This window comes from Petaurus breviceps, unplaced genomic scaffold, assembly GCF_028583685.1.
Source record: "Petaurus breviceps papuanus isolate PSGF00001 unplaced genomic scaffold, PetGlider_PUasm1.0 339, whole genome shotgun sequence".
Taxonomy (NCBI): domain Eukaryota; kingdom Metazoa; phylum Chordata; class Mammalia; order Diprotodontia; family Petauridae; genus Petaurus; species Petaurus breviceps.
Window position 1 is genome coordinate 578,994 of NW_027186112.1, and position 26,844 is coordinate 605,837.

Here is a 26,844-nt window from a genome sequence, read left to right on the forward strand (position 1 = left end):
TCCCACTTGGTCAGGGGAGCAAGTCTTAATTTATTTAGCAGATAGAATCAGACAAAGCACAAGCAGACAAGACTCAAGGGCATGAAAAAAATTCAATTATTTAATGAGATCTATTCATCTTGTTTCACCTTGCTAAGACTCTCTGGAACCTTCCCTCTACTTTCCTGGATGCTAAACTCTCTGGACTCACTTGAAGGGTGAAGCTAATTTATTTAGCAAGCATAATTCAATGCAAGACTAAATTCAATGATCTCATAATTATCTACATACCGTGTTTCCCCGATAATAAGACCTATCCCGAAAATAAGCCCTCCCCTTACCGTGCAAGATTCCTCTAAAATAAGCCCTCCCCCGAAAATAAGCCCTATTGAGATTGCTACTGTAGTGAAGGTGATCCCCTGCGCTACACGCTACATTACGGTACCCTCTGTATGCACCGTCCTCCCCCCCCCCCGTGAAACGCACGCCGCGCTCCGAGCTACATCCAATCAGAGCTGCAGCAGTGAGCGACTCATCCTGTTCTTTATTGAATTCATTATTGAATAAAGGTACATTTTTTGTTCACATTTACCTGTTTATTAAAATTGCTGTCAATGTTCATTAAAATAAGCCCTCTGGTGTTTTTCTGTCCAAAACATTTAATAAGACAGTGTCTTATTATCGGGGAAACACGGTACTTTGCTTCACCTTTTTGGTAAGCTCCCTGAGAGGAAGTACTGTTTCTTTTTGACTCTGTATCCACAATGCCTGGCACAGAACAGGCACTTAATGCTTCTTGATTGTTTTCCCCTTCACTCGAATTACCTGGATACTAGGTTCTAATGCTGGAGCCTACACACTTTTACCTCCCCTCCTCCTTCTTGCCATGGAGTCTCTCTTCTTAAGAAGAGCAGGATTCTAGGTTATTCTCCCCTTAGGCACTGTAGGATTTGCTTCCTGGAAGATGCCCTCTAGGCTGGTGGTAATGATAAAGGCACTGGATTTGGAATCAGAAGTCCTGGGTTTGAATCTCAGCTTTACTCCTTACTGGGTTAGACCTTGGATGAGTTATTCTGTTTCCTCATCTATAAAGTGACAGGTTTGGACCTGATGTTTTCTAGGGTCCCATCCAGCTCTAAACCCTACCCTTAAGGACTAGATGACCTCCACTTGACACTGGGAAGCAAAATAACTCATTTAAATGAGCACTGGATTTGGAGTGAGAGGGTCTGAGATCATATCCTGGCTCTGTTAATTCCTCTCTATGTGACCTTCACTTTCTGGGTCTGTTTCCTCATCCATAAAATGGGATGATAACAATTGCATTATTTCTCTTACAGGACTATTGCAAAGAAAGTTTTTTTGTAAACTCTGAAGTATTTTATAAGTATGACTTATTAGCAACATTCTTTGATTCTGTGTATTATGGATTCTAAACTAATACAGGTGAAGCCTTATGAGTTGTCAGACACAAGAACTTTTTGGAAGAGGTAGGCTCTGAAGCAAGCTGTTGTATAGGTCCTGTTCACTAACCCTCAGGAGCCTTCATTCTCTACAGAGAGGTATTCTCAAAAGAACACAGTGGGCATCCAGCTTTTCAGGAGGACAGACTATTTCATTCAGGAAGCCTATGATTATTTATCCATGAAACAGAGAGAGCCTAGACCAGGGGTGGGGAACCTGCAGCCTCAAGGCCAAATGCAGCCCTTGAGGTCCTAGAGGACCACAGGTGGCCTAAGCTAAAAAGGTAGTTCTAGGGTAGATAGATTCTAGCTCAATAGGAGGAGTATTATTTTAACAATCAGAGCTGCCCCACAACAGAACAGGTTATTGTTGATAGGCGAGAGATAATTAGCTGCCCATAACTATGACTGATGGATGACCACTTCTCAGGGATGCTCTAAAAGGAAAGGGAATTGGAATGGAGGGAAGGGAAGAGAATAAACATTTATACAGTGCTTTTTATGCGCCAGGCACTATGCTAAGCACTTTTACAAACATTATCTCACTTGATCCTTACAACAACACTGCATGGGGAGTACTACTATTATCCTCATTTTGCAGTTGAGAAAACTGAGACAAACAGATGTTGACTTGTATGGAGTCATATAGCCAGGAAGTGTCTGCGGTCAAATTTGAACTCAGGTCCTCCTGTCTCCAGGCCCAAAACTCTATCCATTGTGCCAACTAGTTTCCTTGAAAAAAACACTTAGAAGTCCCCTTGAAGCCTCTTTCAGTTCTGGGATTCTGTGGTTTTAGGAATCCTTTGGAACATACACATTTCCCATTTTAGCAAAGAGTTCCCATTCTCAGCCAAGTCGGAGAACCTGATTTAGGACCTAATTTTGCCTGAGGCTGGGGGGCATGCCAGACCTCTGTTTGTCCTTGAGTAAGTCACCGTCCTTCTATGCTATACAAAGGTGTAGGACTGAGATGGTCTCTAAGGTCATACATCCAACTTCTAAAAATTCTATCATTCATAAAATCACAAACTGGAAGAGTCTGAAGAGATTTCAGGAACCACTGGGTCTAACCCCTTCATTTGAAAGAGGACAGAACCAAGGCCCAGATAAGGGAACTTGCAAAGGAAAGTGGGCAGAGCCAGGACTTTAACCCAGTAAGGTCAATGCCCTTTCTTTATACCATTTGGTGAGTCTGTTGCTTATCCCATCTCCAAAATACAGCTTTTATGTGTGGTAAGTCAGACAGGGATATAGAGGCTTAAAGACAGAAAATGGGAAAGAGTAGAACAGTTGAGGACTCCCCACAGATTGTAAAGGGCTGGGGCATCTAGTCACACCCTTACTCTCCAAAGGTATCATATTTGCAAGTCTCAAGTCTACAACAAGCATAAGCCAGACCTCTAATTTTGAGTTTCTCAGGCTCTGATGTTACTGAGGGTGCCCACTCTATGGCTCAATTGAACTTACCATTTATTATTTATATTGTTTATGGCAGAGCCCATGCTCAGCAATGCTTATGAGACAAACATGAAATATGATCCCCTGTCTTCAAGGAGCAAATAGTTTTGTGATATATCAGTAACACATATACTGCTAAGTACGATACAAAGAAGAATGTGACAGAGCCCCAGGAGAAGTAGGCACAGTTCATGTGTGTGCATGCATGTTATGTGCATGCATGTGTGTGTATGTGTGACTCTAAAGAGCCATATCCCTTGGAAGAGAATTTAGGCTCACTGATTCCCCTTCTGTTTCTACTATTCCCCATACCTAGCTAATTCAAATAACTAAGGTTTTATTTTTTGACAAGTAAGATTTCCTTCTCCCCTCTGGCCTCAAATCATGCAAATAAAGCTAAAAATCCCAAGGCAGGCCTCAGTTTGAAATGATTCTGTGAAGCATAAAGCAAGGTACACTATTTCCAACCCAAAGACCTATACTCCTCAAGAAGTCATAGTCCAAGGGAAACTTCTTAATGACAAATGTAAAAGACAGAGCACAGCCCAGCACAGCATGTGTTACCAGGAGGTCCTGGGACCAGGGTATGGATGACTAATCACCCTGTTTGACAGGTTACCTTTTCTCCCATGGGACAGTAGCCTTTGAGGAAGTCCACGCAGACCTCTGCCTTCTTTGACACATACACGTGACTGTATGGACAGTTGCTATTATTGCAGATCCCTTTCAGGAAGTAGGAACACACAGGCATCTGTAAAAAGAAAGAGCAGACTGGATGATAGGTTAGTGGGAGCTCTTTCCATTCACACACACTCATTCATACAAAAAAATTCATAAACAGAGACCTACACACAATCACAAAGAAAGCTACAGAGTCATACATAAGGAGATGTAGAACACATTCAGAAAAAGACAAACATTCACAAAAAAGGCAAACACTTTACTTTCAGAGATACACATTTAGAAAGAAATATATTTTCTTGCACAGACACAGATGTGTGGAAATACACACAAACACACATTGTGGTAGAGACAAGAAAGGAGAAAGACACTGTCCTATGCTCTAGTCTAGACTCATCTGGAGAAATGTCCAGTTCTTGGTGACACATTTTAGGAAGAATGTTGACAAGCTGGAGCATGTCTAGAAGATGAACAGGATGAGGAAAGCACTAGAAACCAAGCCACACATGGATGAATTAAAGGAACTAGAATTGTTTTAGCCAGAGAAGTAAAGCTTTAGGGAGGACTTTTTATTGTAATCTTCAAGTATCTAAAGTTCTGCCATGAGGTACTAGAAGAAGACCTGTTCTATTGGTTCTAGAGGGTAGAACTGGGAATAATGGAGGAAAATTGTGGGGTGGGAGGATAGTGGTGAGGAAAGGGGGCAGATTTTAGCTCAACACGAGTAAGGAAGAACCTAACAATCAGAGTTATTCCCAAAATTAAATGAACTGCCTTGAAAGATAGTGAACTCCCCATCACTGTATGGAAGGTACTGGGATAAAAGCCTGGGAATAAAGAAAAGCAAAAAATAGTGGAAATATCCCCAGACTGTGAATTAAGAGGTCTCAGTTCTTATTCTAGTTCAACCACCAACTAGCTCTATGACAGGGTGAATCACTTCTCCCACCACTCTGGGTCTTTGTTTTTCTCAATTGTGAAGCTAGAAGGTCATATGTTTAAGATTCCTCCTAGTACCAACCTAACATGTTCTCTTTCGATTCTAATGTTTTATGTATTGAAGTCTTTCCTAACTTTGACATTCTATTGCCTAAGGTCTAAAGTCCACTTTAGAGCTTACGTTTTATAACCAAAGTTATAATGTTCAAAACCACTAGATGGTGCAATGGACTTGGTGACAGGGAAATCCGAGTTCAAATTCTGCCTCAGACACTAAGCTTTGAGACTCTGGTCAAGTTACTTATTCTCAGCCTCAGTTCTTCGATTTGCAAAATGGGGATAATAATAGTACCTATCTCAAAGGGTGGTTGTGAGGATCAAATGTATGTAAAGCATTCTGCAAACCTTAAAGTTCTATATAAAAGCTTTCATTCAGTTGTTTTATCAGTCGCATTTGACTGTGACCCCATTTGGGGCTTTCTTGGCAAAAATACTAGAGTAGTTTGCCATTTCCTTTTCCAACTCATTTTACAGATGAGGAAACCAAGGCAAACAGGGTAAAATGACTTGTCCATGGTCACACAGCTAGTGTCTGAGGCCAGATTTAAACTCAGGAAGATGTCTTCCTGACTCCAGGTTCAGCACTGTACCACCAAGCTGCCCCATATAAATGCTAGCTATTATTTTTATTATTCTAAATCTATCCATTTATGGTTTAAGGTTCTATCTGTCTCTAAGACTCATTGAGCTCAATGAAGAGAAGGGGAGACAAATTTGGAGAGATAGGATGGGGCAGATTATAAGGGGCCCAGAAATCTAGGCTGAGGAAACACTGAAAAGTGTTTAGCATAGAGGGGGCAGGGGAGGGGTGGCGGCGTGGTCAGAGCTGTTTCAGGAAGAAAGCTCTGAAGAATGGGCAAGATATATTGGCAGGGAACAGAATGGAGCCCAGAAATGAGTCAGAAAACTACTGCAATAGTCTAAATATGAGGTGGTGGCTAAGGGAGTAAAAGGGAAAGATGAAAGGATATTTTGAAGGAAGATCATTGAGGCTAATATGTGATCAGTTACAGAGGAGAAAGGAGAGAGTCAATGATGACTCTGAGAACCCTAGCTTGGGAGAATAAGGTATTGATAGAAATGCTATAGCTGGTCAAGGGGCCATAGAGATGAATCTGGAAGGTGACAGCAAAAGTCATAGGTATGGATCGCTAAGGTAGAACACACAGAAAAAGAAAAGAACAGAATAGTCTTATGTCTTGGGGGAGGTTAGTAGTTAGGGAACAGGTGGAGGCTTCATCCTAGAACTAAGTGGAATGAAATAACCTGAAATCTGAGGAGAGAGAACATTTTATGAGCTCTTCCAATGTTCAACGGATTACTGAAAAACTTGGGATGTTGCAGTCTGCATCTCCCCCATTTTCCTATTTGGGCAATCATTCATTCATTCATTCAACAACAAACATCTATTAAATAGAGCCTTATGCTTAAAGGAATACAAAAATTAACATAAAACAAACCCTGCTCTCAAGAAGCTTAGAGAGCAAAAGCATGTATATAAACAACTATGATGCAAGGGGGAGATCCAAGGAAAATGTTAGCAGAAATGTGAGGGAGGAAAAATAACATTCAAGGGAGGAGGGGGCAGAAAAAGTTTGATGAAGGTGGCATCTATCTTGAGCTTCGAAGGAAGGGAGAGATTTTAAGAAATGCAGGTAGGGAGTCAATTCCAAGTACAATGTATGGTGTGAGCAAAGTCATGAAGACAGGGGCAAACAGGATAAAAACAGGACTCCGAGAGTTACTCAGTTTGTCTGCAACATTAAGTCCATGAAAACACTAACATGATATAAGAACAGGACTGTGGAGGACCTAAGATATCAGATTACTGGGGGCAAGAAAAGCTGGGAAGGGTGGGAGCAGGGATGAAGAATGGTGTTTGGGGCTAGTGAGTTTTACTGTGAGAAGCTCTGTTGTTCTGGCTGAATAGTTAAAGTAGCTATGTGGATTGGGCTATGTCCAGATGTTACCACTAGGTAAGAGAAAAATGGAAAGGACTGCTTACCTACCATCATCATGGCCACACTGGACATCACTTATTCTCTCCTTTAGTCAGCTAATATAATTAAAAACAAACTGCTAGCTTGCTGTGAGAGTCCTACATTTCACTCAAGTTATCATCAGTTGCCACACACTAACCTAAAAACCTGACTAGTTAAGTTATAAATGGCATGATTTGGGAGGGAAGCAATGAAACTCTCAGCCTTGATGAAAGGCTGACTTGGTGCTTGAGTGGCTGCTCACTGGGTCACAGAGATGCTGTTCTGTTCTGCCCTCATATTTGGCACTGATAGGAAGAAGGGGGACCTGACTCCTTGAACTGGGGTCTAGGGTAAGCCTCTCAGCTCCCTGGCACTGCCTGGATACAATCATGGTCTCCAAGGAACCTCCTTATCACAGTGGAGCATAAGATTTTCCAACATGCTGTTGGTTTTCTGAAGTCAGACCTATATGGCTTCACTTGACAGAGATGATTAGCAAATGAGAGCTACTGAGGGTGAAAGAGTAAGGAAATCAATCAAAGAGAGTTGTGAAAGATAATGATGCTATGCGAAAGAAAAAGAGTGGACAAAAAAAAAGAAAACAAAAAGAGAAAAAAAAGTGCATCTGAGAGAGAACCTGAGACACTTAGGAAGTCAGATAAAGATTGAGAGAGTAAGTGATAGCATGATTAAGAGAGAGAAAAGGAAGGTGTGAAGGAGCAAGGCAGACAGTAAGGCAGCAAGAAAATGAGAAATGGAAATTAAAGCAGAGCATGAGACAGAGAGAAAGCAAGATCAGGATCTACAGGATGAGAGAGGGAGCAAGAGAATGAAAGGAGGTGTGAGAGAGCAAGCAATCAAACAAGGAGCATGAGGATAAGAAAAATAAGAGCGTGAGTAACAGCGTGACACAGCCAGCAAATGAAGTGGGATGGGATGGGATGGGATGGAGAGGACAAGAGGGGTCAAGGGAAAGTTGGCAAGAGCACGGTGCAGACAGGAAGGGAGCTCAGGGTCAAGAAGACAAGAGAAACGTAGGAGGAGCTAGCAAGAGTGTGTGAGACAGGCAGCCAGCAGAAGAGCTGGGGATGGAAGAGAAAAGTGAGAGTGAGCAAGGCAAGAGAGAGAAGGGGGTGTGTGTGTGGGGGGGGGGGGGCGTGGAGATGAGGCAGTGGAGAATAAACCAGCATCGGAGACGTGTACACAGATGGGGGGAAAAAAGCAGGAGGAGGGAAGGAAGGAAGCACAAAGAAACAAAGGGTGATTTAAAATACAAGAGTTTATTTTTAATTGTCTCTTAACTGCAGCCATTGAGAGAGAGGCCGGGAGTTGGGGGCTTCCATGGTGGGGTTGGTGGTGGTATGACCGTAAACAATTCCCTTAATGTAGTTTTTGATATAGAGCCCAAATTAGCTCTAATAAAAAGGGATAATAAAGGCAACTCTTATACCAAACTAAACTCCTCCTAGCTGTCAAGCCGGGGCCATTATCAAGAGGAAACTGCATTCTCATTTCAATTAACCTTGTTTGCACCCCACCACGTCCACACAAATAACAATAACATTAATTCAGGGCACTGGTGCGGGGCGGCCATATTAGACAGCTTGGAATATGCAGAGGCTCGGGAGCCTCGAGCTAATGAACCCGAAACTCGACGTGAATTTCCAAATTGCTCACAACAGAGTTTCCGAGCTCTATTAGGGAGAAAAATGCTGATTCTTTTCAAGTTCCTCAAGGGGAAAAGCTGTTGCCGCAGCAGTGGCAGAGGCAGGAGCACCAGCATGCCTCTGCCCAAACCCTAGTCTCATGCCAACCTTCCCTGCAACTTCATCCATTTACACTGACCATCCCCCTACCCCCAAATCATCACATGGTGCACAGCAGGCCCAGCTCCTCCAAGTTGTTCTCAACAGAACTCAAAAATTTATATATAACTCTAGTTAGCTTCTGAGTGAGTCTGAAGGGGGGATGAGGGGAGGAAAGAGTCACCAGGTACCTCGTATGTGTTAGTAGAGGGCAGGAAAGGCCCATCTGCTATCAATTACTTTTATAAGGATATAGGATCCAGATCCAATGTGGTGCTGGGAGTCAGGGGGCTTGGGTTCAAATCCCAGGTCTTCTAGGTACTAACTTTGTAACTGTGGGCAAGCCATTTTTAACAATCTTGTGCTTTAGTTTTCTCCTCTAGAAAATTAATGTGTTATGCTAGAGGATCACTTCAAACTCTAAAAGCCCTATAATTCTAGGTAGCTTAGTGTATGATGGTTCAAAGGGTCACAGTAGGCCAGGATCTGACTTTAGCAGGGCAATCAATACTACATGCCTAATGAGGCTGGCAGCTTCTCTTCTGTCCCTTTTTTCAGAGGTTCAGTGGGATTCTCTTCCAGGAATATACTCCTCCCCTCTGACCTCTCTAAACTCGATCCTTCAGGCCTACCAAAAAGATGCATCCTTTTCTGGTTACTCCTTTATTTCCCTCCATCTTTCAGTCTAGCATTTGATCCTATCTTGAATTTTTCTCTTGTGTATCAATCTTGCCTCCTCCTTGACATAGATAAGATTGTAAGCTCTAAGAGGAAAGGGACTGGCCCTAATGCAGACTTCCTTCTGTGGATAGATCATTTCCTATTGATATAGATAGTGTGGGATTGGTTTTGGAGTAGAAGGAAGACATTATTCCTCTAGACTCTTGTTTACTTCAGCCAAAGTGAGAATTCAGCTGGGAGAGAGGCCAGAGAGTCATGCTGAGTCTGTACAGAAATAACTGGACCCCAAAGATCATAGATGTAGAACCAGGAGCACTGAAAGGGAAGATTTCCTAGGTAGATCAGGATCAAACACATAAAATAATCTTTGACTGGTCAGTGATGGGTGGTAGCCCATGGGGTTTTGTTTTTTTTGCGTGTTTTTGTTTTTGCTTTTTGGAGGGCAATTGGGGTTAAGTAACTTGCCCAAGGTCACACGGCTAGTTTTTTTCATGTTAAGTGTCTGGGGCCCCATCTGAACTCAGGTCCTCCTGACTCCAGGGCCGGCACTCTACTCATTGCGCCACCTAGCTGCCCCAATTACAATTTTTTTTTTTAAGCAATTGGGGTTAAGTAACTTGCTCAAGATTACACGGCCAGTTATTTCTGGGTGTGGTGCTAAGTTTCTGAGCCCGGATTCGATCCCCAGGTCATCCCAATACTGGGGCCGGTTCTCTTACTCGCTGAGCCACCTGGCCGCCCCTGCCCATGGGGTTTTTAAAAGAGAATCTCAAGCAGCATTGTATTAAAGAGTCTATGAGAACAAAATTTTGGGTCTTTAAAAGACTGCTGACTCACAATGAATTAACAGTGTGAGATAGCAGTCAACAAAGTTAACAAAACCTTAAGTCACCTTAAAAGTGGTATAGCATAGCAAGGAACTGGAAGCAAAGTAGATGTCCATAGGTTGGGGAATGGCTTACCACATTATGGTACATGAATATAATATCAATATGCAATAAGAAAAAACAAACATTATGAATATAGAGAGGCAAGGAAAGACTTACATGGAGTAATAATTCTTCCAAACCTTTTCCATTCCTCCTTCAACTTCCCATGGCTCCGTCTCCTCTATTCTCATCTGAGAACCCTGCTTCATATTTTACAGAAAACACTGAGGCCATCTGCCATGAGCTCCCTCTTCCTCATCTCCTTAACTTTGATGCCTTCTGTTACTATTTCTTCTGTCACTCTTGTCTCAGATAAAGAGGTGGCCCTACTCCTTACTAAGGCAAATCGTTCTACTTTTTCAAGAAATGTCATCCCTTCCTGTCTCCTCTGGTCAATTGCCTTCTCCATCATTTCCTTTCTGTCACTTATTTTCAATCTTTCCCGGTCTACTGGCTCATTCCCTACCACCTACAAACATAACCATGTCTCTCCCATCTAAACTCTTTGAAAAGGCTGTCTACAACAGGTGCCTCCATTTTCTCTTCTCTCACTTCTTAACCCCTTACAATCTAGTTTTGTTTTTTTGCTTTTTGGAGGGCTATTGGGGTTACACGACTTACGCAAGGTCACAAGGCTAGTAAGTGTTAAATGTCTGGATTTAGGATGAGGCAAGATTTGAACTCAGGTCCTCCTGACTTCAGGGCTGATGCTCTATTCACTGTGCCACCTAGCCATCCCACAACCTAGTTTCTAACCTCATCATTTCACCAAAACTGCTTTCTCCAAAGTTAGCAGTGATCTCCTAATTGCCAAATCCAGTGGCCTTTTCTGTCCTCACTCTTCTTGACTTCTCTACAGTCTCTGACACTGCTGGTCATCCTCTTTTCCTTAAGACTCTCTTCTCTTCAAGTTCTCTCTCCTGTTTCTTCACTCTTGATCTCATCAGCTCCCATAGATTTAATCACTGTCACTGTGCTGCTGATTCTCAAATCGACCTCTCCTGCCCCAAATTTTCTGATGACTTCCAATTTTGCATTTCCCAACTGCTTTCCAGAGATCTCAAAATGGATGTTCAGTAAACAAGTCCAAAACCAAACTTGTCCAAAACCAAATTCATTATCTTTTTCTCTAACCCCTCTCCCTAACTTCCCTATTGATGTAGAGGGCAACACCATTATCTCAGTCATACAAGCTTATTAAACCTAGGAATTATCCTTGATTCCTTATGACCATGATGCCAAGGCTTGCTGATTTCATCTTTGCAACATCTCTCAAAGATACATCCTTCTCTCTTCTTACACTCTTACCACACTGATATAAGTTCTCATCATCTCACACCTAGACTACTGTAGCAGCCTGCTGGTGGGTCTGCCTGCCTCAAGTGTCTCGCCACTCCAATGCAGCCTCCATTCGGCCAAGTCTAATCATGTCACACCTCTTCCTCACTCAATAAACTCCAGTGGCTTGCTATCATCTCTAGGATCAAATGCAAAATCCTGTTTGGTGTTCAAAGACCTTCATAACCTAGCCCCCTCCTACCTGACCTGTTTTCTTATACCTTATTCACCCCCATGTACTCTTCAATTCAATAACACTGGCCTCCTTGCTGTTCCGTGAACAAGTCACTCCATCTCTTGGCTATGGGCATTTTCTCTATCTGTCCTCCATATCTGAGATGATCTGCTCATCTCTGCCTACTGTCTTCCCTCAATTCTCAATTAAAATCTCATTTTCTACATTACAAATCCCTTTTAATTCTAGTGCCTTCCTCCTGTTAATTATTTCTTGTTTATACAGTGTATATAACTTGTTGGTACAGATTTGTTTGCTTATGTCTGCTTGTTATAATTAGACTGTCGGATCTTTGAGGGCAGTAACCAACTTTTGCCTTTTTTTTGTATCCCTAGGGCTTAGCACAGTGCCTGGCATAAAGTAGGTGCTTAATAAAAGTGCACTGACTGACTGATGTAAAGTGAAGAAGCAAAGCTAAGAAAACAATATAAACAATGACTATATCAATGAAAATAGGAAGAACCATGAAAGAAAAAATGAATGTCGTGAAATACAAAGGAAAAGAAGAACGATGAGAATAAATCTTCCCTGCTCTCTCATCACACTCTTGCAGAGATGGGGTTCTAACAAATGAAATAATATTTGTTAAGCACTTAGCAGTCTCTGGCACATAGCGGGAGATACATAAAAACTTATTTAACATTGCATATATTTGTACTTTTTTGATGTACTGACCAGTTTGCTGAGTTTTTTTATCTAAAAAATATTTTTTGTAATATTGGGTGACTCTTCAGGGGAGGGGATGCAGGGGAAAATGTAGGTCATATAAAAATGAACGTTCTCAATAGAAATCTGTTTTTTTTTTTTTTAAAGAGTGGTATATTGTTAGAGTTGAATTCATCTAGCCTAATTCAAGAGATAGCATGATACTGGGAGGCCAGCTGGACTTAGAGCTTAGAGGGAACTTTCATTCTAGGGCAATAATAATACTAATAGTTGATATTTATATCATACTTATTGTTATCCTCTGCCTTCCTCAGATCACTTTTGGAATATTGTGCTCAGTTCTGGGTATCACATTTTAGTCAGTCAACAAGCACTTGTTAAGTACTTACTATGTGCCAGGCACTGTGTGTTAAGCACTGGGATATTACTTAAAAAAAAAAAAAGCAAAAAGGTGGTTCTTGCCTTCAAGGCATAGTCTACTGGGTTGGGGGGGGAGGAGGGACAGTGTGCAATATGTAAATAACTATGTACATACAGGATGGATACAGTATATATGGGAAGTAATCTCTCTCTTGCAGAAGGTAGAATTTGAGCTAAGTTTTTGAGGAAGCCAGGAGGTAGTGGTGAGGAGGAAGTGCATTTCAGACATGGCGGAAAAGCCAATGCAAAGGTTGTGTAGGGAGATAGAATGACACGTATGAGGAACAACAAGTAGGCCATGTAGACGGATCACAAAATACAGAGAGGAGAATAAAGTGTAAGAAAATGGGAAAGGTAAAAAGAGCCAGACAGGTTTATAGAGGGGTTTAAGAGCCAAATAGAGAATTTTAGATTTGATTCTGGAGGTAACAGGGAGCCACTGGTGTTTAATGAGTACAGTAGTTAGACCTACACTTTAAGAAGATAACTTTGACAGATGAGTGGAGCACAAACTGGAATGGAGAGAGACCTGAGGCAGGAAGACCAAGCAGAAGGCTACTGCAATGGTCCAGTTAGTCAGAAAGTGGTAAGTGGAGTGTAGTTGCTGTTTTGAGAGGAGAGAAGAAGGTGTATTAGGAAGGTAGGGAAAATATAAACTGGAGAGTATCCAAGGTAGGCCAGTCAAGACAGTGACAAAACTGCAGATTAAGCCATAGAGAGATCATTTGATGAAATCAGGGGTATTTAGTCTAGAGATGAGGAGATTTAAGGAGAACAGCAGCAGTAGCATTTCTAATGTGCTTCACAAATACAATGCCATTTGATCCTCACAACAACCCTGGGAGGTAGGTGGTATTATTCCTATTTTATAGATGAGGAAACGGAGGCAGACAAGGATTAAGTGACTTGCCCAGGCTGGATTTCAGCTCAGAACTTCCTGACTCCAGACCCCTTTTTCTATCCAATGTACCAAATACCTGCCACTAACCACCTTTTACTTGAATAAGTATTTTTTCTTTTACATATCACATGATAGCTATCTTCAAGTTTCTGAAGGACTATAATGTTTAAGAGGGATTAGATTTGTTCTTCTTGGCCTCAAAGGACTAGTGGGTGAAAGTTGCATAAATGCAGATTTAAGCTTGATATAAGAAAAAACTTCTTGACAATTAGAGCTGTCTCAAAGGTGGAATGGGCTGACTTTGGAGGCAGTAATCTCTCCCTCATTACAGTTATTCAAGCTGAGGCTGAATTATGACTTAGGAGGCCTGTTACAGGGCAAGTTCTTGCTTAGAATGGACTATTTTGGCAATAAGATTCTATGATTCTATTTGTATTTTACTTCTCCTTAACTACCAGGGACATAATGAATAACTTTCAGGCAAACTGAACAGGGGGCCATGTTTAAGGTGAGGTAAAGTAAACAAGACCAGGAAACCTTTTATTTTGTCCTAGCCAAATTAATATGTGGCTGGATATCAGTTACACCAGGAGAGTCTTCTGTCTCTCTTCCTTCTGCTTTCACCCCTAATACAATGAGCTGTCAGGGCCTATCAATTTCTCGGGCTGCAAAACTTCTTGCACCTAATTCCTCTGCTCTACTTGCACTGCAGTTATTCTGAGTCAGGCCCTCATTACCTCTTATGTAGTTTGTTGCAATGATCTCTGAAGAGGTTTCCTGGACACACTTTACCCGCTTCCTAATCTAACCATCACACAGTTGCCAAGATCATCTTTCTAATTTCAGAGCTCTGATGCTGTCATTACTCTGCTCAAAAATTGTTTGTGGCTCCCACAATATACAAGGTAAAAGAAATACCTTCACCTGGTGTTTCAGGGCCACCTTAAGCTGGATCTAAGTTACCACTTCATCTTTATTTCACTCTTTATCTCCACCAGATGTTCTTTGTTTGAGATAAACTGGAGTACAAGCTATTCCCCAAATCCATCCTACCTTCTCCAGCTTCCATGCTTCTGTGCTTGCTCTTCCTTATGCCTGTAACTCACTCATCTACTTTTTTTTTTTTTTAAGCAGTCGGGGTTAAGTAACTTGCTCAAGGTTACACGGCCAGTTATTTCTGGGTGTGGTGCTGAGTGTCTGAGCCCGGGATTCAATCTCCAGGTTGTCCCAACACTGGAGCCGGTGCTCTTACTCGCTGAGCCACCTGGCCGCCCCTCACTCATCTACTTCTTACTGAAATCCTCCTTTTACTTCAAGATCTCACCCCTTGGTAAAAAAAAAACAACAACCCATTTCTAGTCTTTGATGAGGTGGTCTTTGTGCCAATCTCTATACATGTGTTCTTCATCCTATTCCCACCCAATGAAAGAGGGGCAAACTGTAGGGAAGGGACGTTCCTTTCTCTTGACCTCATGCTTGAGATACTGCTTAGCTGCAGAACCTGGGAAGACAGAGTCTGATTCAGGGAAGAAGAAAGGCAGTCCTCTCCCTGGAGGCAACAGAGTATACTGGCTTATGAGACCTGGAATTAGAAAAGCTGGGCTTGAGAAAACCTAGATCTTATACTTACTAGCAATGTCTTAGACAAATCATCAAACATCTGGATCTATTTCTCCAAACAAAAAATGGGAATAATAATACTGGCTACGTATTTCTCATAAGGTTATAGTGAGGAAAATGTTCCGTAAATAAGAAAATGCTAAACTATTAATATTATTATGCAGGCCAGGACTCTGGTATCAGTCCTTACCTTCTGCACAAGGTTTCTGGTTATTCCAACAGCAGCCCCTTAAGGATTTAGTTTGAGATGGATGGCAGAATGTCTGTTTTTGGATGCCTTGATGGGCCTAATTTGGTCAAGCCTTGGATTCAGTTCCCAAGCAGAAAATACTGGTGGTTTGGATCATCCCTAAGTTCCTTTTGGAGAGGATGAAAGGGGATGAAAAGGCTGAAACAAAGATTTACTATAGGTAGGCTGGATGCCTATACCACTTTGATCCCTAGGACTGTGTCCAAGGCCCGCAGAAGGTATACCTTAGAGTTGGCATTGGGAAAGGAGGGGAACAGAGAAAAATAGTTATCTCAGTGCTGATTGAGGGAAGGGACAAGGAGGGAAGGAAATGTGACTGATGCAGACCTTTTTTGGTGGTAATGTATGGCAAGACACTCTCAAACCCCAGACTTATAGCCTGGTAAGTCCAATTCACAAGGCCTAACTACTATTCTTGGTCCCCCCTCCCTATTGCAAGGCAGAAATGTGGGAAAGGAGTAAGGGATGAATGAGAAGGGTGGCCCTAGAAGTATAAGAAGGTTGTGGGAGAAGATTACTGCTTGCTTCCCTGTGCCTCTCTTCTTCTATATATCTCTCTTAACCCACTGTGGTGAGGCTTAGTGGTCCTGGTGAAAGATGTAGAATCAAGGACTCAAAGGGACCTCAGAGATCATACAGATCAATACTTTGACTTTACAAATAAGGAAAGTTGAGGCTGAGAGAAAGAGATTTGACCAAGGTTATGCAAGTGATAAGTAGCAAAGCTGGGATTACAACCCCAAGTCTTTTGATGATAGATCCAATGTTTATTCCACTCTCCTTGGATGAAAATGTACATCAGACCTCTGCAGTGAGAATAAGTTCGTTGCCCTGACACATTTTGTTTTAATCTTCCATTTAAAGGCAGAGTACCATCACATAGGTTATTTTTTACGCAATAAGATAGGACTTGAGAGGTTTAGTTTGGCAATGATGTGTTTCTCAAATCAGTCAACAACTAATGACATGTGTCATCCAAATCTTGTAAATAACCACTAATGCTGAATATGTCCGCTACATTTAGTAAACTAAAGCTGACAACTGTACCCCCTATACTGGTACATACCTTCAAACACTTGCTAATGACATTAACTTTGACCGATAATTTCCTTTTATCATAAGCTTAGGTAATCAATCACTAATCAGAACTTGGGTAACACCCTGAGTTAGAATTATAAAAAACCCAGTCTTTAGACTGGAGATGCCCTGGTCTTCAGCCTGACCTTGGGTCCAAAAATAAAGCTGGCTCCTAATGTACCTGAACTTGAGACTAAAGCATCCCCTGTTTTAGCCTAAAGGCCATGCTGATTGACTGACAGAGAGCTGCATAACTGCTAGGGAGCCATCTTGAAGGAAGACATAGGGCTTCCAGATGGGTAGGAATGGAATCTTGACACTGAGTACCAGTATAAGATCCGCTTACTGGGAAGCCCTAGAAGATCAAGTTGGTAGTTTGTAATTAGTAGAGTTAATGTTTGTATTGTCTAATATTATCCAATCCTTTGATGAAAAGTTTTACTGCTAGCATTGGGAAGTATAAGGCTAATGTTTCTGTTGCATTAGTTAGCATAAGTAACAGTAAATCATGCTTGTGCATGCATTGTACATTACTACCTACAGGTGCAAAGGTCAAAATGTGACTAGGCTAACCCCAAAAGGATTAAAAAATTCCTCTAATTAGGCACTCTCCTACTTCTCACTAGGCACTTTAAAATCTTGCCAGGGACTAGTAGGTACTTCCTAAACAGTCAAGTCAGAGTCAACAAATGACCATTTAGTCCAATCTGAATTGAACAGGAATTCTCTCTGCAACAACTTGGGATAGGGGTGGGGGTGGAACACAACCTTAGTCTAGAATAGCTGTGATTGTTAGTAAGCCTAACCTTAAAGTTCAAATCTGCCTTTCAGCAAATTGTGACCATTACTCCTAGTTTTATCCTTTGGGGCCTATCAAAAAGAGTCTCATTTCCCTTCCATATGAACTATCTTCAAATACATGAAGACATCTCTTTTGTTCTTTCTGGACCCCTAAATCATACCCAGGATTAACATTATCAGTTTTTTTCAAATAATCTTCATATGATCTGATCCACAGTCTTTTCATTATTTAGGTGGTCACTCATATGGACTTTCTAAATATTGTCAGTATCTTCCCGAAAATGTGACACCCCAAACAGAACACATTATTTCAGATGCTATCTGACTAGAGAAAAGGATAGTGAGACACCATCTCCTTTGAACTGGATGTTATGCTTCTCTATTCACAAAGGCCAAGAGCACATGAGCTTCTTACAGGCAATTTTGTTTTTAGGGCGAGTCCCCAGGGTGGATCTGTCAACCAGAATATCTGTTCATGGAAGTTTATTCTCATCCCCAAGTATGAGCGTCCCTAACCCTAATACCGCCACTAACCCAAACCCTAACCCTACATCTGCCACTAACCCTAACCCTAACCACAATTCCGTCACTAACCCTAACCCTAACTGCGCCACTTAACCCTAACCCTAATTCCGCCACTAACCCTAACCCTAACCTTCTTCCTGTACACAGCTGAAGGTAGCTCAGACTCACTGTGCTGTGATGTGCACTCATGGCAGTGCCTCTCACTGAGGTGTAGGTGCCACACACCCAAAAGCCTGATCCTTAAAATATCAGACTTTATAAGTAATTCTGAATGTCTATAAATGACCTTCATCTAAAAGACCCAATTCCAGTGCCAAATGAATGCCAGCCCTTGGGTAAAGCCCCTTACGTTCATTAAGCCACACAGACCTTCTCTTTGGAAACATGGTGAGAAAATGGGCAGGTCCCATCTGTCTTCTTGCATGTGCCCCGTAAAAACCTGTTGGAAATGAAGGGAGAGATGGGGATCCTTTAGAAAAGATATAAAAGACTTATCATTTGACAATACTACCCCTCCCAGGTGCCACACCCCACCTCCCCTCCAAGGTAGTGGTGGTAGGGAGTCTTAGGTTATCAAATCCACAATGGAGCTAACAAGGCATGCTTAATATAAAGACCATGTGGATTAGCAAAGAGATTAAAAACAAAACAAAACAGGATCCCTGTCATTTTCCTATGGTCCCTTAATAGGTCATTGCTCATTCCAGTCCTGATTCTACTTCTTGGAGCCCAAGAAGAGCTGACACTTCCAAAAAAGTGTTCAGCAATAGTGGTAGCATTTACACGGAATGTTACTGGCTGAACGTTACAGAGCAAGGGTGAGTGTTCTGTGCCTGCAAGCCAGTCTAATTCCTACCTATTTTCCTCATAGTTGTAGAGGCCACCCTTTTTTTTCCCTCTTGGAACACCTTCTGTGGCTTTCCTGGCCTCACTGTATGCTACTCCCATTTTTCATGTCCAGTTCAGTCACACCAACACCCAGGCCCTCTACAGACCAGTTACCTCTCCACTCCTCTAACCTCTTACAGACCCGATTATATACATCTTACAATATGAGAATTGATTATATTCATTCGTGTATTGTTCTAGAATTATTTTATATGGGGGGGCCTCATTTCTCCAATCTTCTCTAGCAGGATTTGGATCACCATTTCCTTCTCGTTTCCACTATAGGGCAGTAAAATACAAAGACGGATTCCATTAAGATACGATGAACTGAACTGAGGGGTCGAAGCTTGTATGTCTAGAGTCAAGGTTATCTAGGTGTTAGCTGGCTACAGTGTGGGATGCAAACTGAAGCCATTCTTATAGCCCCCTGGCATATATGAAAACCAAGAGATATCTTTTATAAAGCAAATGTGCTCAGAGTTCAAAGCTTTCTCTAAGGGAAAAAAAAAGAAATCTCCTTTGGAGTTCATTTTGCCTTGACAAGATAAGGATCAAGATACAGCATCTTTAGACTAGTAAGACATTCTGCAGCCCAGTTAATGGGTCAGGAGATAGAAGTTCTTCTAGCAGATCTTATCCTCAGAGGTCACTGATGTTCGTATACATTATGGGAAGGGCCCTGAACTAGGAGTCAGGAGACCTGGGTTCTAACACTAGCTCTGCCATTAACTAGCTGTACAGATCCCCTCCCCTCTAATGAACTCAATTTTTCTACCTGTAAAACAAAGGGGTTGGACTCGATTATTAAAGTTGCTTCCAGATATAAATCCCACGATCCTATGACTACAGAAGAATTCTAATTAACAGGTAAGGGATCTCTGGTTTGGAGGTGGGTAGAGGATGTACTAGGTGTGAGATGTCTGGGATGAGGCAGCACATGCCAGTCACACTTGACTTAAGCAGTAGTGTAAATCAAAGGCTCACAGGATTTAGATCTAGCAGGGACCTATGAAACCATCTAATCTGTCAATTTTGCACATAAGGAAAGTGAAGGAAATTGCCCATGGCCATAGAGAGAACAAGAAGTAGATCTGATTAGAATCTAGGTCCACTGCCTCTGAATCCAGTGCTTCCTGTACTACTCCAGACTGTAGGAACATTCAAAGAGTGTAGAAAAGTTAGTGTGCTATGATGGACACAAGAGCGGAAAACCTAGTACAGAAAGACTCGAGACTAAGTTTCAATTCTGATATTCACTAGGTAAGTGTATTCCTGGGAAAATAATTTAAACTCACTGAATTTCAGTTTCCTCATCTGCAAAAGTGGGGCCAACAATGTTATCAGCCCTCTGGGTCAGGGAACAAAAAAGTCACTAGGGTCTCTGGGGTCAGCAAATCCATCAGAGAAGATCTGAACCAGCCCAAATGCTGATCATATGATTCCCAGTCCTCAGAGTTCCTGATAAGTACCTGGTACACACAGCCACCTTCTCAGGGTCATGAATATAAGGGCAATGCTGGCCCCTGTTGCACTTTCCAAAGCGATTGTAGTACATGCAGTAGTCCCGCTTCTTTTCCTTCTTTTGCCGAGCCTGGCGGATGATAGCCAGGCTGCGTTGGATGGCTCGGCTGCAAAGTATAATCGTGGGAAAGAAACAAGATGCAGTGAGCTATGAAAAGACCCTTCACTAGACCTCTCTCTCCTCCTCCCAGCCCCTACACAAACCTGGCAATTGAACGACTTGTGCTTCCTCGGCCAAGGCTGGCACTGCCAGGGGAGTAGCAGGGGCTGCTGATGGTTCCATCTGACCTTCCTGTGTGAAGACAATGAATGGAATTTCCTCATGTCAAGTTCTATACACATGGCCACTGCCCAGAGTCCAGGACAGGTCCATCCTGATTATCAGACTGAGAGAAAAACAGGACATTAGAGACTGTCATATTAGAGATGAGAAAACTGAGGCCCAGGAAGGAGTGACTAGCCCATGGTCACCAAGCAAGTCCCTGTGAAGAGTCAAAATAAGAACTGTGGGTCCTCTGGCCCCAAAGCTAGTGTTTCTCCTACTTCACAATGGCTTTCTTTACCATGTGACTTGTGAGACCCAAGGATTTCATGATCTTCCCATGTCCATATGTGTTTGACTCAATGGCCCTGATGATTTGCAGAGGAGGGGGCATGCGCCATGGAAGGAAGGCTGTCTGGGGGAGGTAGTCTGTATCTCTGGGCTCCAGGTGGTATAAGACTGGCACAGTCACTCACCTGCCAGCCCAACTGTGTTACCAAGTGAGTGAGTGGAATTTGATAGCATATCAATGAGCTTTACCTTCTCTGGAGCTGTCACTCGGGCTGCTGCAGACACCATGACTCCATCTGTTCCAGGGGCTGAGAACAGCACTAGTGTGGCTGGAAGCACATGGCTGCCTGATGGAAGCCCTCCAAAGCCTGACCACAGGGTTGAGGTGGACACCAGACAGGCTGGGAAGCTCCCATCCTAGAACTTGTGCTGATGTCACTGGATGAAATGGGGTCTCACCTAGTCTTTACGTAATGGAAGATTAGTTGTTCATTTAACTCAGTCAATTGGGGTAGGTTATAATCCTTAAACTGTCTGCAGTTAGTACTATGTGTAGGTAAGAGGAGGGAGATTCAGGTTTGGGGGTTGGGGGCTTATTTCCTTTTCTTTTTAAAAAATTCTCTTCTGCTCTCACTGTGGGAGTTTTGACAAGAACAGTGAGGCACCTTTTCAAATGCTTTTCAGTGTTAAAAAATGCACATAAACTAACTGGCTTAAAAAGAGGTAATAAAACCCCAGCACTGAGAGGTGCTAAAAAGTTAAACTGATTCAATAGTGAACCTAGAGAGCAGAAGGTGGTTAGCATTTTCCAGAACTTTCACTTCCTGGGGAACTTACCAAAAAAAAAAACCCATCCATCCTCACCTTACAACACAAACCTTCCTTGTGTCACCAAATGAATAAATCAAGTGAAGCTCAACATGTTCAGTGAGACAGAGTTGGGGGTGGGAAGCTGTGAAAGGCGCTCAGTTTATGCTGACTCTCAGATAGGGAGCACGGTTCTGTCTTGGACCTGACGCTGGGCATGTGGGAGATGTCAGTCCCCAAAACCCTCATCCCAGAGGGCACAGCAGGAAGAGTACTACACTTGGAACCAAGAGACCTGGTTTGAATTGCAGCTCTCAAGTTCAATACTTGCACAATTACTCTGGGTAATCTGCTATGTAAGCCTCAGTTTCCTCAGCTACGAAGCAGGGATAATAGTCATACTTGTACTATAACTCTTATAGGAACGTCATGAAAAGGTGCATTGTAAACCTTAACGTACTTCAGAAATGGGTACTATTATAGTAATTATTATCACACCCAGGAATGGGGTGGATTTTTTGACCCATTTCTTCTTCTCCTACCTGTCTCTTAAGGAAATCAGGAGGCAATCTATGTGGAGTTGGCTCACAATACTGAGTTCAGAAAAGAATGAGATTTGAAGGGAAGTCTTCAAATAGTCTTAACTTTTCAATCCCAGTCTAAGCTTTCTAGACCTGTCCAGTTTCCATATGAAGCCCTCCAGTAATAGGACACCCACTCACTCTTGAGGCAGGCCCCACTATTTCTAAAGAGTTTTTTAAAGGAAGTTTTTATTTCCATTGAGCCAAACGTGTACTTTCTATCAACAGATCCTAGTTAAAGCACAGGCAATCTTAGGCTGCCTTGAAAGAAGCACAGCATCCAGAACCAGAGAGGCAACAGGCAGTTTTATACTCTCCCTGAGCCAGACCTCATGTGGTATACTGTACTTAGTTCTGGGTGCAATATATTGGGAAGGACAGTGATAAACTGGAGTATGCTGAAGGGTACTCAGAATAATGAAAAGTCTGGAGATCATGTACAGAAAGATCCGCTGAATATAAGGGGATGTTAAGTCTTGAGAGAAGAATGGGGGAGGGGTGAGGTAGTAGAAGATCAATCAGCCAATAAGAAATCAACATAATAGCTGTCTTTTAAGTATTTGGCTTACTTAGGAACAATGGAAATGATACAGAATGAGAGACTAACGGAATAAGCATCCTGACAATTAGAACTTTCCCAAAGTAGAAGAGGCTACATCAGGAAGTAGTGGGTCCCCCTTCACTTGACACTGTCAGAGACTGAAAGACCACTCGGAGATGTTATACAGTTATCCTTTCCGTACTGGAACTTTCTCCATCGTGGTTTTGCTATAAAGGATTAGCATAAAAAATTAAATGGGATTTTGGGGGGAAGTTTTGCAGAAGCTACAGACAACACACAATGGCCAGCAGACAACACAGAAAAAGTCTTAAAACCCAGAAATGCATAAAATATAAGTATAATATTGTATAATATCAACTCAACTTTTTTTTTTTTGGAGGGGGGAAGGTAGGAAAATTGGGGTTAAATGACTTGCCCAAAATCACGTGGCTAGTGTTTAGTGTCTGAGGCTGGATTTGAACTCAGGTCCTCCTGACTCCAGGGCTGGTGTTCCATTCACTGTGCCACCTAGCTGCCCCTCAACTTTCACAATAAGGTACTGTAAACACCCCATAAAAGAAAAAGAAAAATTAGGCTTCTCTGACACAAAGGGAGGGCCAAAAAATTTTATGCAAGTTTTATATTGCATCCCCAACCCTCTGGAGGTGGAAGGGATCACTGTATAAGTGATTCCTATTCAAATATGGGTTGGACTAACCTAACTGGATTCAGAAGTTTAACTCCACTTCCCCTTGCTTTTTGTATCAGATTATTTTTCAGGAGGCTGTAAAATGAATGAGTACAACATAACATTATTTCTCTTCCTAGAAAGTCATCCTATGACTAAGAACTGTTCTATACTTTTCACTTTCAATGCCAACGTAGTTAGTTCAGGCTCTCATTACTTCTGGTCTGAACTTTCAGTTCTTCTCTTCTGAGGTCTCTTCTAACTCTAAGATTCTATAATTCTAGGTACAGAATTGTAGAATAAGAGTTAGAAAGGGCCTTTTATAAGATATAATCTAAGATAGATAAATTTTATAAATGAGAAAACTAAAGTCTAGAGAGGTCTCATGGGTATACAGGCAATAAACGGTAGGGATCTAACCCCATTACCTTTGACTCCAAGGTCCAGTCTTCCTTTCACTATACCATGCTGAATCTTCTTTAAGTCTCTCTTTTACAGACTAAACAACCTAATTTCCTTCAATCAGCCTTCATGGAATGGTTTCCAGTTCTGCCACCATCCAAATCACCAAAAAAGATAATATTAAATTCAACTATTTGTGATGGTAGAGCAGCAAGAAGAAGTGCAACCTAGTTCTCCCACTACATCTCTCCCACAATGATCTGGAATACAAATCAGACTGAATTCTGATAGAGAAATTCAAGAGAAAAAGTCATATGGAGTCATTTTCAGTTCGGGTTGGTTTTCTGTGGACACTGGGGCCAGGGTCTGGTAAGGAGACCATAATAGTTTTGGAGCATTCCATTTTCCAGGCAATGAAAGAAGGCAGAGAGGAAGCAAAAGGGCAGGAAACACCACAGTAGGAAGAGGTTCTTGAACTAGCACAGGGTATAAAAATGGATGTTATCTGGTGGCTCTACTGACTACTACCCAGTTTGAGGTCACATATCTTTGGTAAACAAAGGAGGGGACCTACACCTAGGAGTGTTAGACAGAAGAGGTTTAGGGTTTTAGCTGTGTGGTGAATGAGGAATAAATTCGGAAGCAAACAGAAGACTGGGTGATAAACAAGATGGAGGACTAGACATTTTTTCTGAGCCCCTGACTTCTTGAACCTCTCCAAAATAGAAATTATGTGTCAAAGACCAAGAAACTTCAGCTATCTCCATGATTTGGGACACCTAGAATCCAAAAGAAGGTTAAAAAAACCTCAATAAACTATGAAGTGATTTCTACAATGAGCTCATTCAACCCCTTTCCCCCAAAGCAATGAAACTGCACTAGTCTACCTATATAGGTTCACAACAAAACCCAATCCCATACCCCAGTCTCTGCTATGAAGATCATGCCTCCAGGCTACACAAGTTTGCTCAGGCCAGTACAGACAATCGTCATGTCTCTAAAGTGCTTCAGGCTCTAGAAGCTCCCTGTGACCCTGCAGCTAGGGCCAAAGCAAGCAGTGTTCTATGCTGTAAAATATCTCTGCAGGAGAATCAGAACAGTGGTAAAGGGGCAAGACATGTATATGAGCTGAAATAGAACTCAACACCATATCCCATCCCCATCTCCTCCCATAGCCTCAGAAATCCAAACTAGGAAAAAAAAAAATCAAAACCCTAGCACCAGCATGATAGTTCTCTGAACTGCTAAGACTGAGCCAGAGAACTAAAGAAAAGAGGGAGCAGGACAGGACACTGTATACGGTGGGGCTGACAGTACTTAGCATCTAGGTGGGGGTCAGTTTGGTCGAATCAAAAGTCATCTGAGGCAGACATATGCTGCTATACTGTGAACTGCCCAGTGTGGGATGAGACTGAGATGCTTTGGGATCCAGTTCCTAAGTCCACCATCAGAGGAGAGGGAGTTGGAGAGTTAGAAAAATAATGAAATTACCAAAGATCTCAGGAATAAGAAAATTCAAAGACTTTCAACATAAGCAGATAAACAAGGAGTACATTAACAGCAGAAGGAAATGTGGCCTCCAGATCTGGTAGGCATCTCTGAATTAATACTATAAAACAAAGGAAAATGATCCAACACTTGATGAGACCCTGTGTAATTTGAGGAGAACACAGGACCACAACATGCTGTTCCTGAGTGATTTAAAAAAGAAATGACAATCATGAAAGCAGAAGGTATGGCCTGCACAGCAAAAAATAATGGGCAGAATAGAAAAATTGGAATCTACCATGGTAAGTCTCACTAAAGAAACAAAGGAGAAAACAATAGATTGGGAATGAAAACACATGGAAGCAAAGGACAACTTAGAACAAAAGAGGCAAAAAAACCCCAGCAATCCATTAAAAAAAATAGGCTGTGGGACAGAGCAAAGATTTTTCCCTAGCTCTCCTAACACACATCCTCCACAATAACTTAGAAAATACACCAGAGTGAATTATGATTGGGAAATGAAAGGAAGAAAATCTGTTAGATCTATGTACAGGGAAGAGTTCATGGCTGCAAGTTTCTCTGATAAAGTCTCATTTCTAAAACATACAGGGAACTGAGTTACATTTACAAGAATAAAAGACACTCCTTAATTGACAAATGGTGAAATTATATAAATAGGCAATTTTCAGAGGTAGAAATTAAAGTATCAATAGTCACAAGGAAAAATGCTTTAAATCATAAATGATTAGAGAAATGTAAATTAGGCAACTCTGTGGTACTACCTCATATCCATCATACTGGTTAAGATGATAAAAAATGGAAAATGCCAAATGCTGGAGGGGATGTGGGAAAACAGATATACGAATACAGTGTTTGGTAGAGCTGTGTACTAGTCTAACTACTAAAGTAAGCAATTTGGAACTATGCTCCAAAACTCTGAAGCTGTGCATACCCTTTTACCTAGTAATACTACTAGATCTATATCTCAGAAAAGGAAAAGGGCCTATATGTATAAAAATATTGATAGCAGCACTTTTTGTGGTAGTAAAGAGGGGATGCCGATCAACTAGGATATAGTTAAACAAGTTATATGAATGCAATGAAATACTATTGTGCTGTAAGAAAATGACTTCAGAAAAACATGGGAAGACAAGTATGAAGTGATGCAAAGTAAGTAGAGCCAGGAGAATGCTTATACAGTAACGGCTGTATTGTACAGATAATTAATTCTGAAAGTCTTAGTAACTCTGATCAAGATAATGACCAAGTAAAGTTCAAAAAGGCTTGTGATAAAACATGCTACCCACCTCCAGAAAGAGAAATGATGTACTCAGAGTGTAGAATGAAGAGTATTTTCTTTTATTTCTTTTTTTCTCAGAACATGGCTAAGGAAGAAATTATTTTTGCATGTCTATATATACATATATATATATATGTAATGAGTTTTATTTTTCTTGCCTTCTCAATGGGTGGGGGAGGGAAAAATTTAAATGTCAAAACAGAAAAATTAAGAAAACCACAAAACCACTGGTTTTAAAGAGGAAAAAAAAGAAAAGGAAAAGAAA

General features: G+C 41.7%; 1 protein-coding gene across 2 annotated transcripts in view; it reads right to left on the minus strand.

The window, feature by feature from the left end:
- ZC3H3 (zinc finger CCCH-type containing 3) overlaps positions 1 to 26,844 on the minus strand; it is a 508,339-nt gene that overhangs the window by 84,311 nt on the left and 397,184 nt on the right. For both annotated transcript variants that reach the window (XM_069096901.1, XM_069096902.1), the window contains exons 6-9: positions 20,424 to 20,511; positions 20,168 to 20,326; positions 18,180 to 18,249; positions 3,520 to 3,651 (exon numbers count right to left, since the gene is read on the minus strand). In XM_069096901.1, the coding sequence (XP_068953002.1) occupies positions 3,520 to 3,651; positions 18,180 to 18,249; positions 20,168 to 20,326; positions 20,424 to 20,511 (449 nt within the window). The remainder of the gene's footprint in view (positions 1 to 3,519; positions 3,652 to 18,179; positions 18,250 to 20,167; positions 20,327 to 20,423; positions 20,512 to 26,844) is intronic.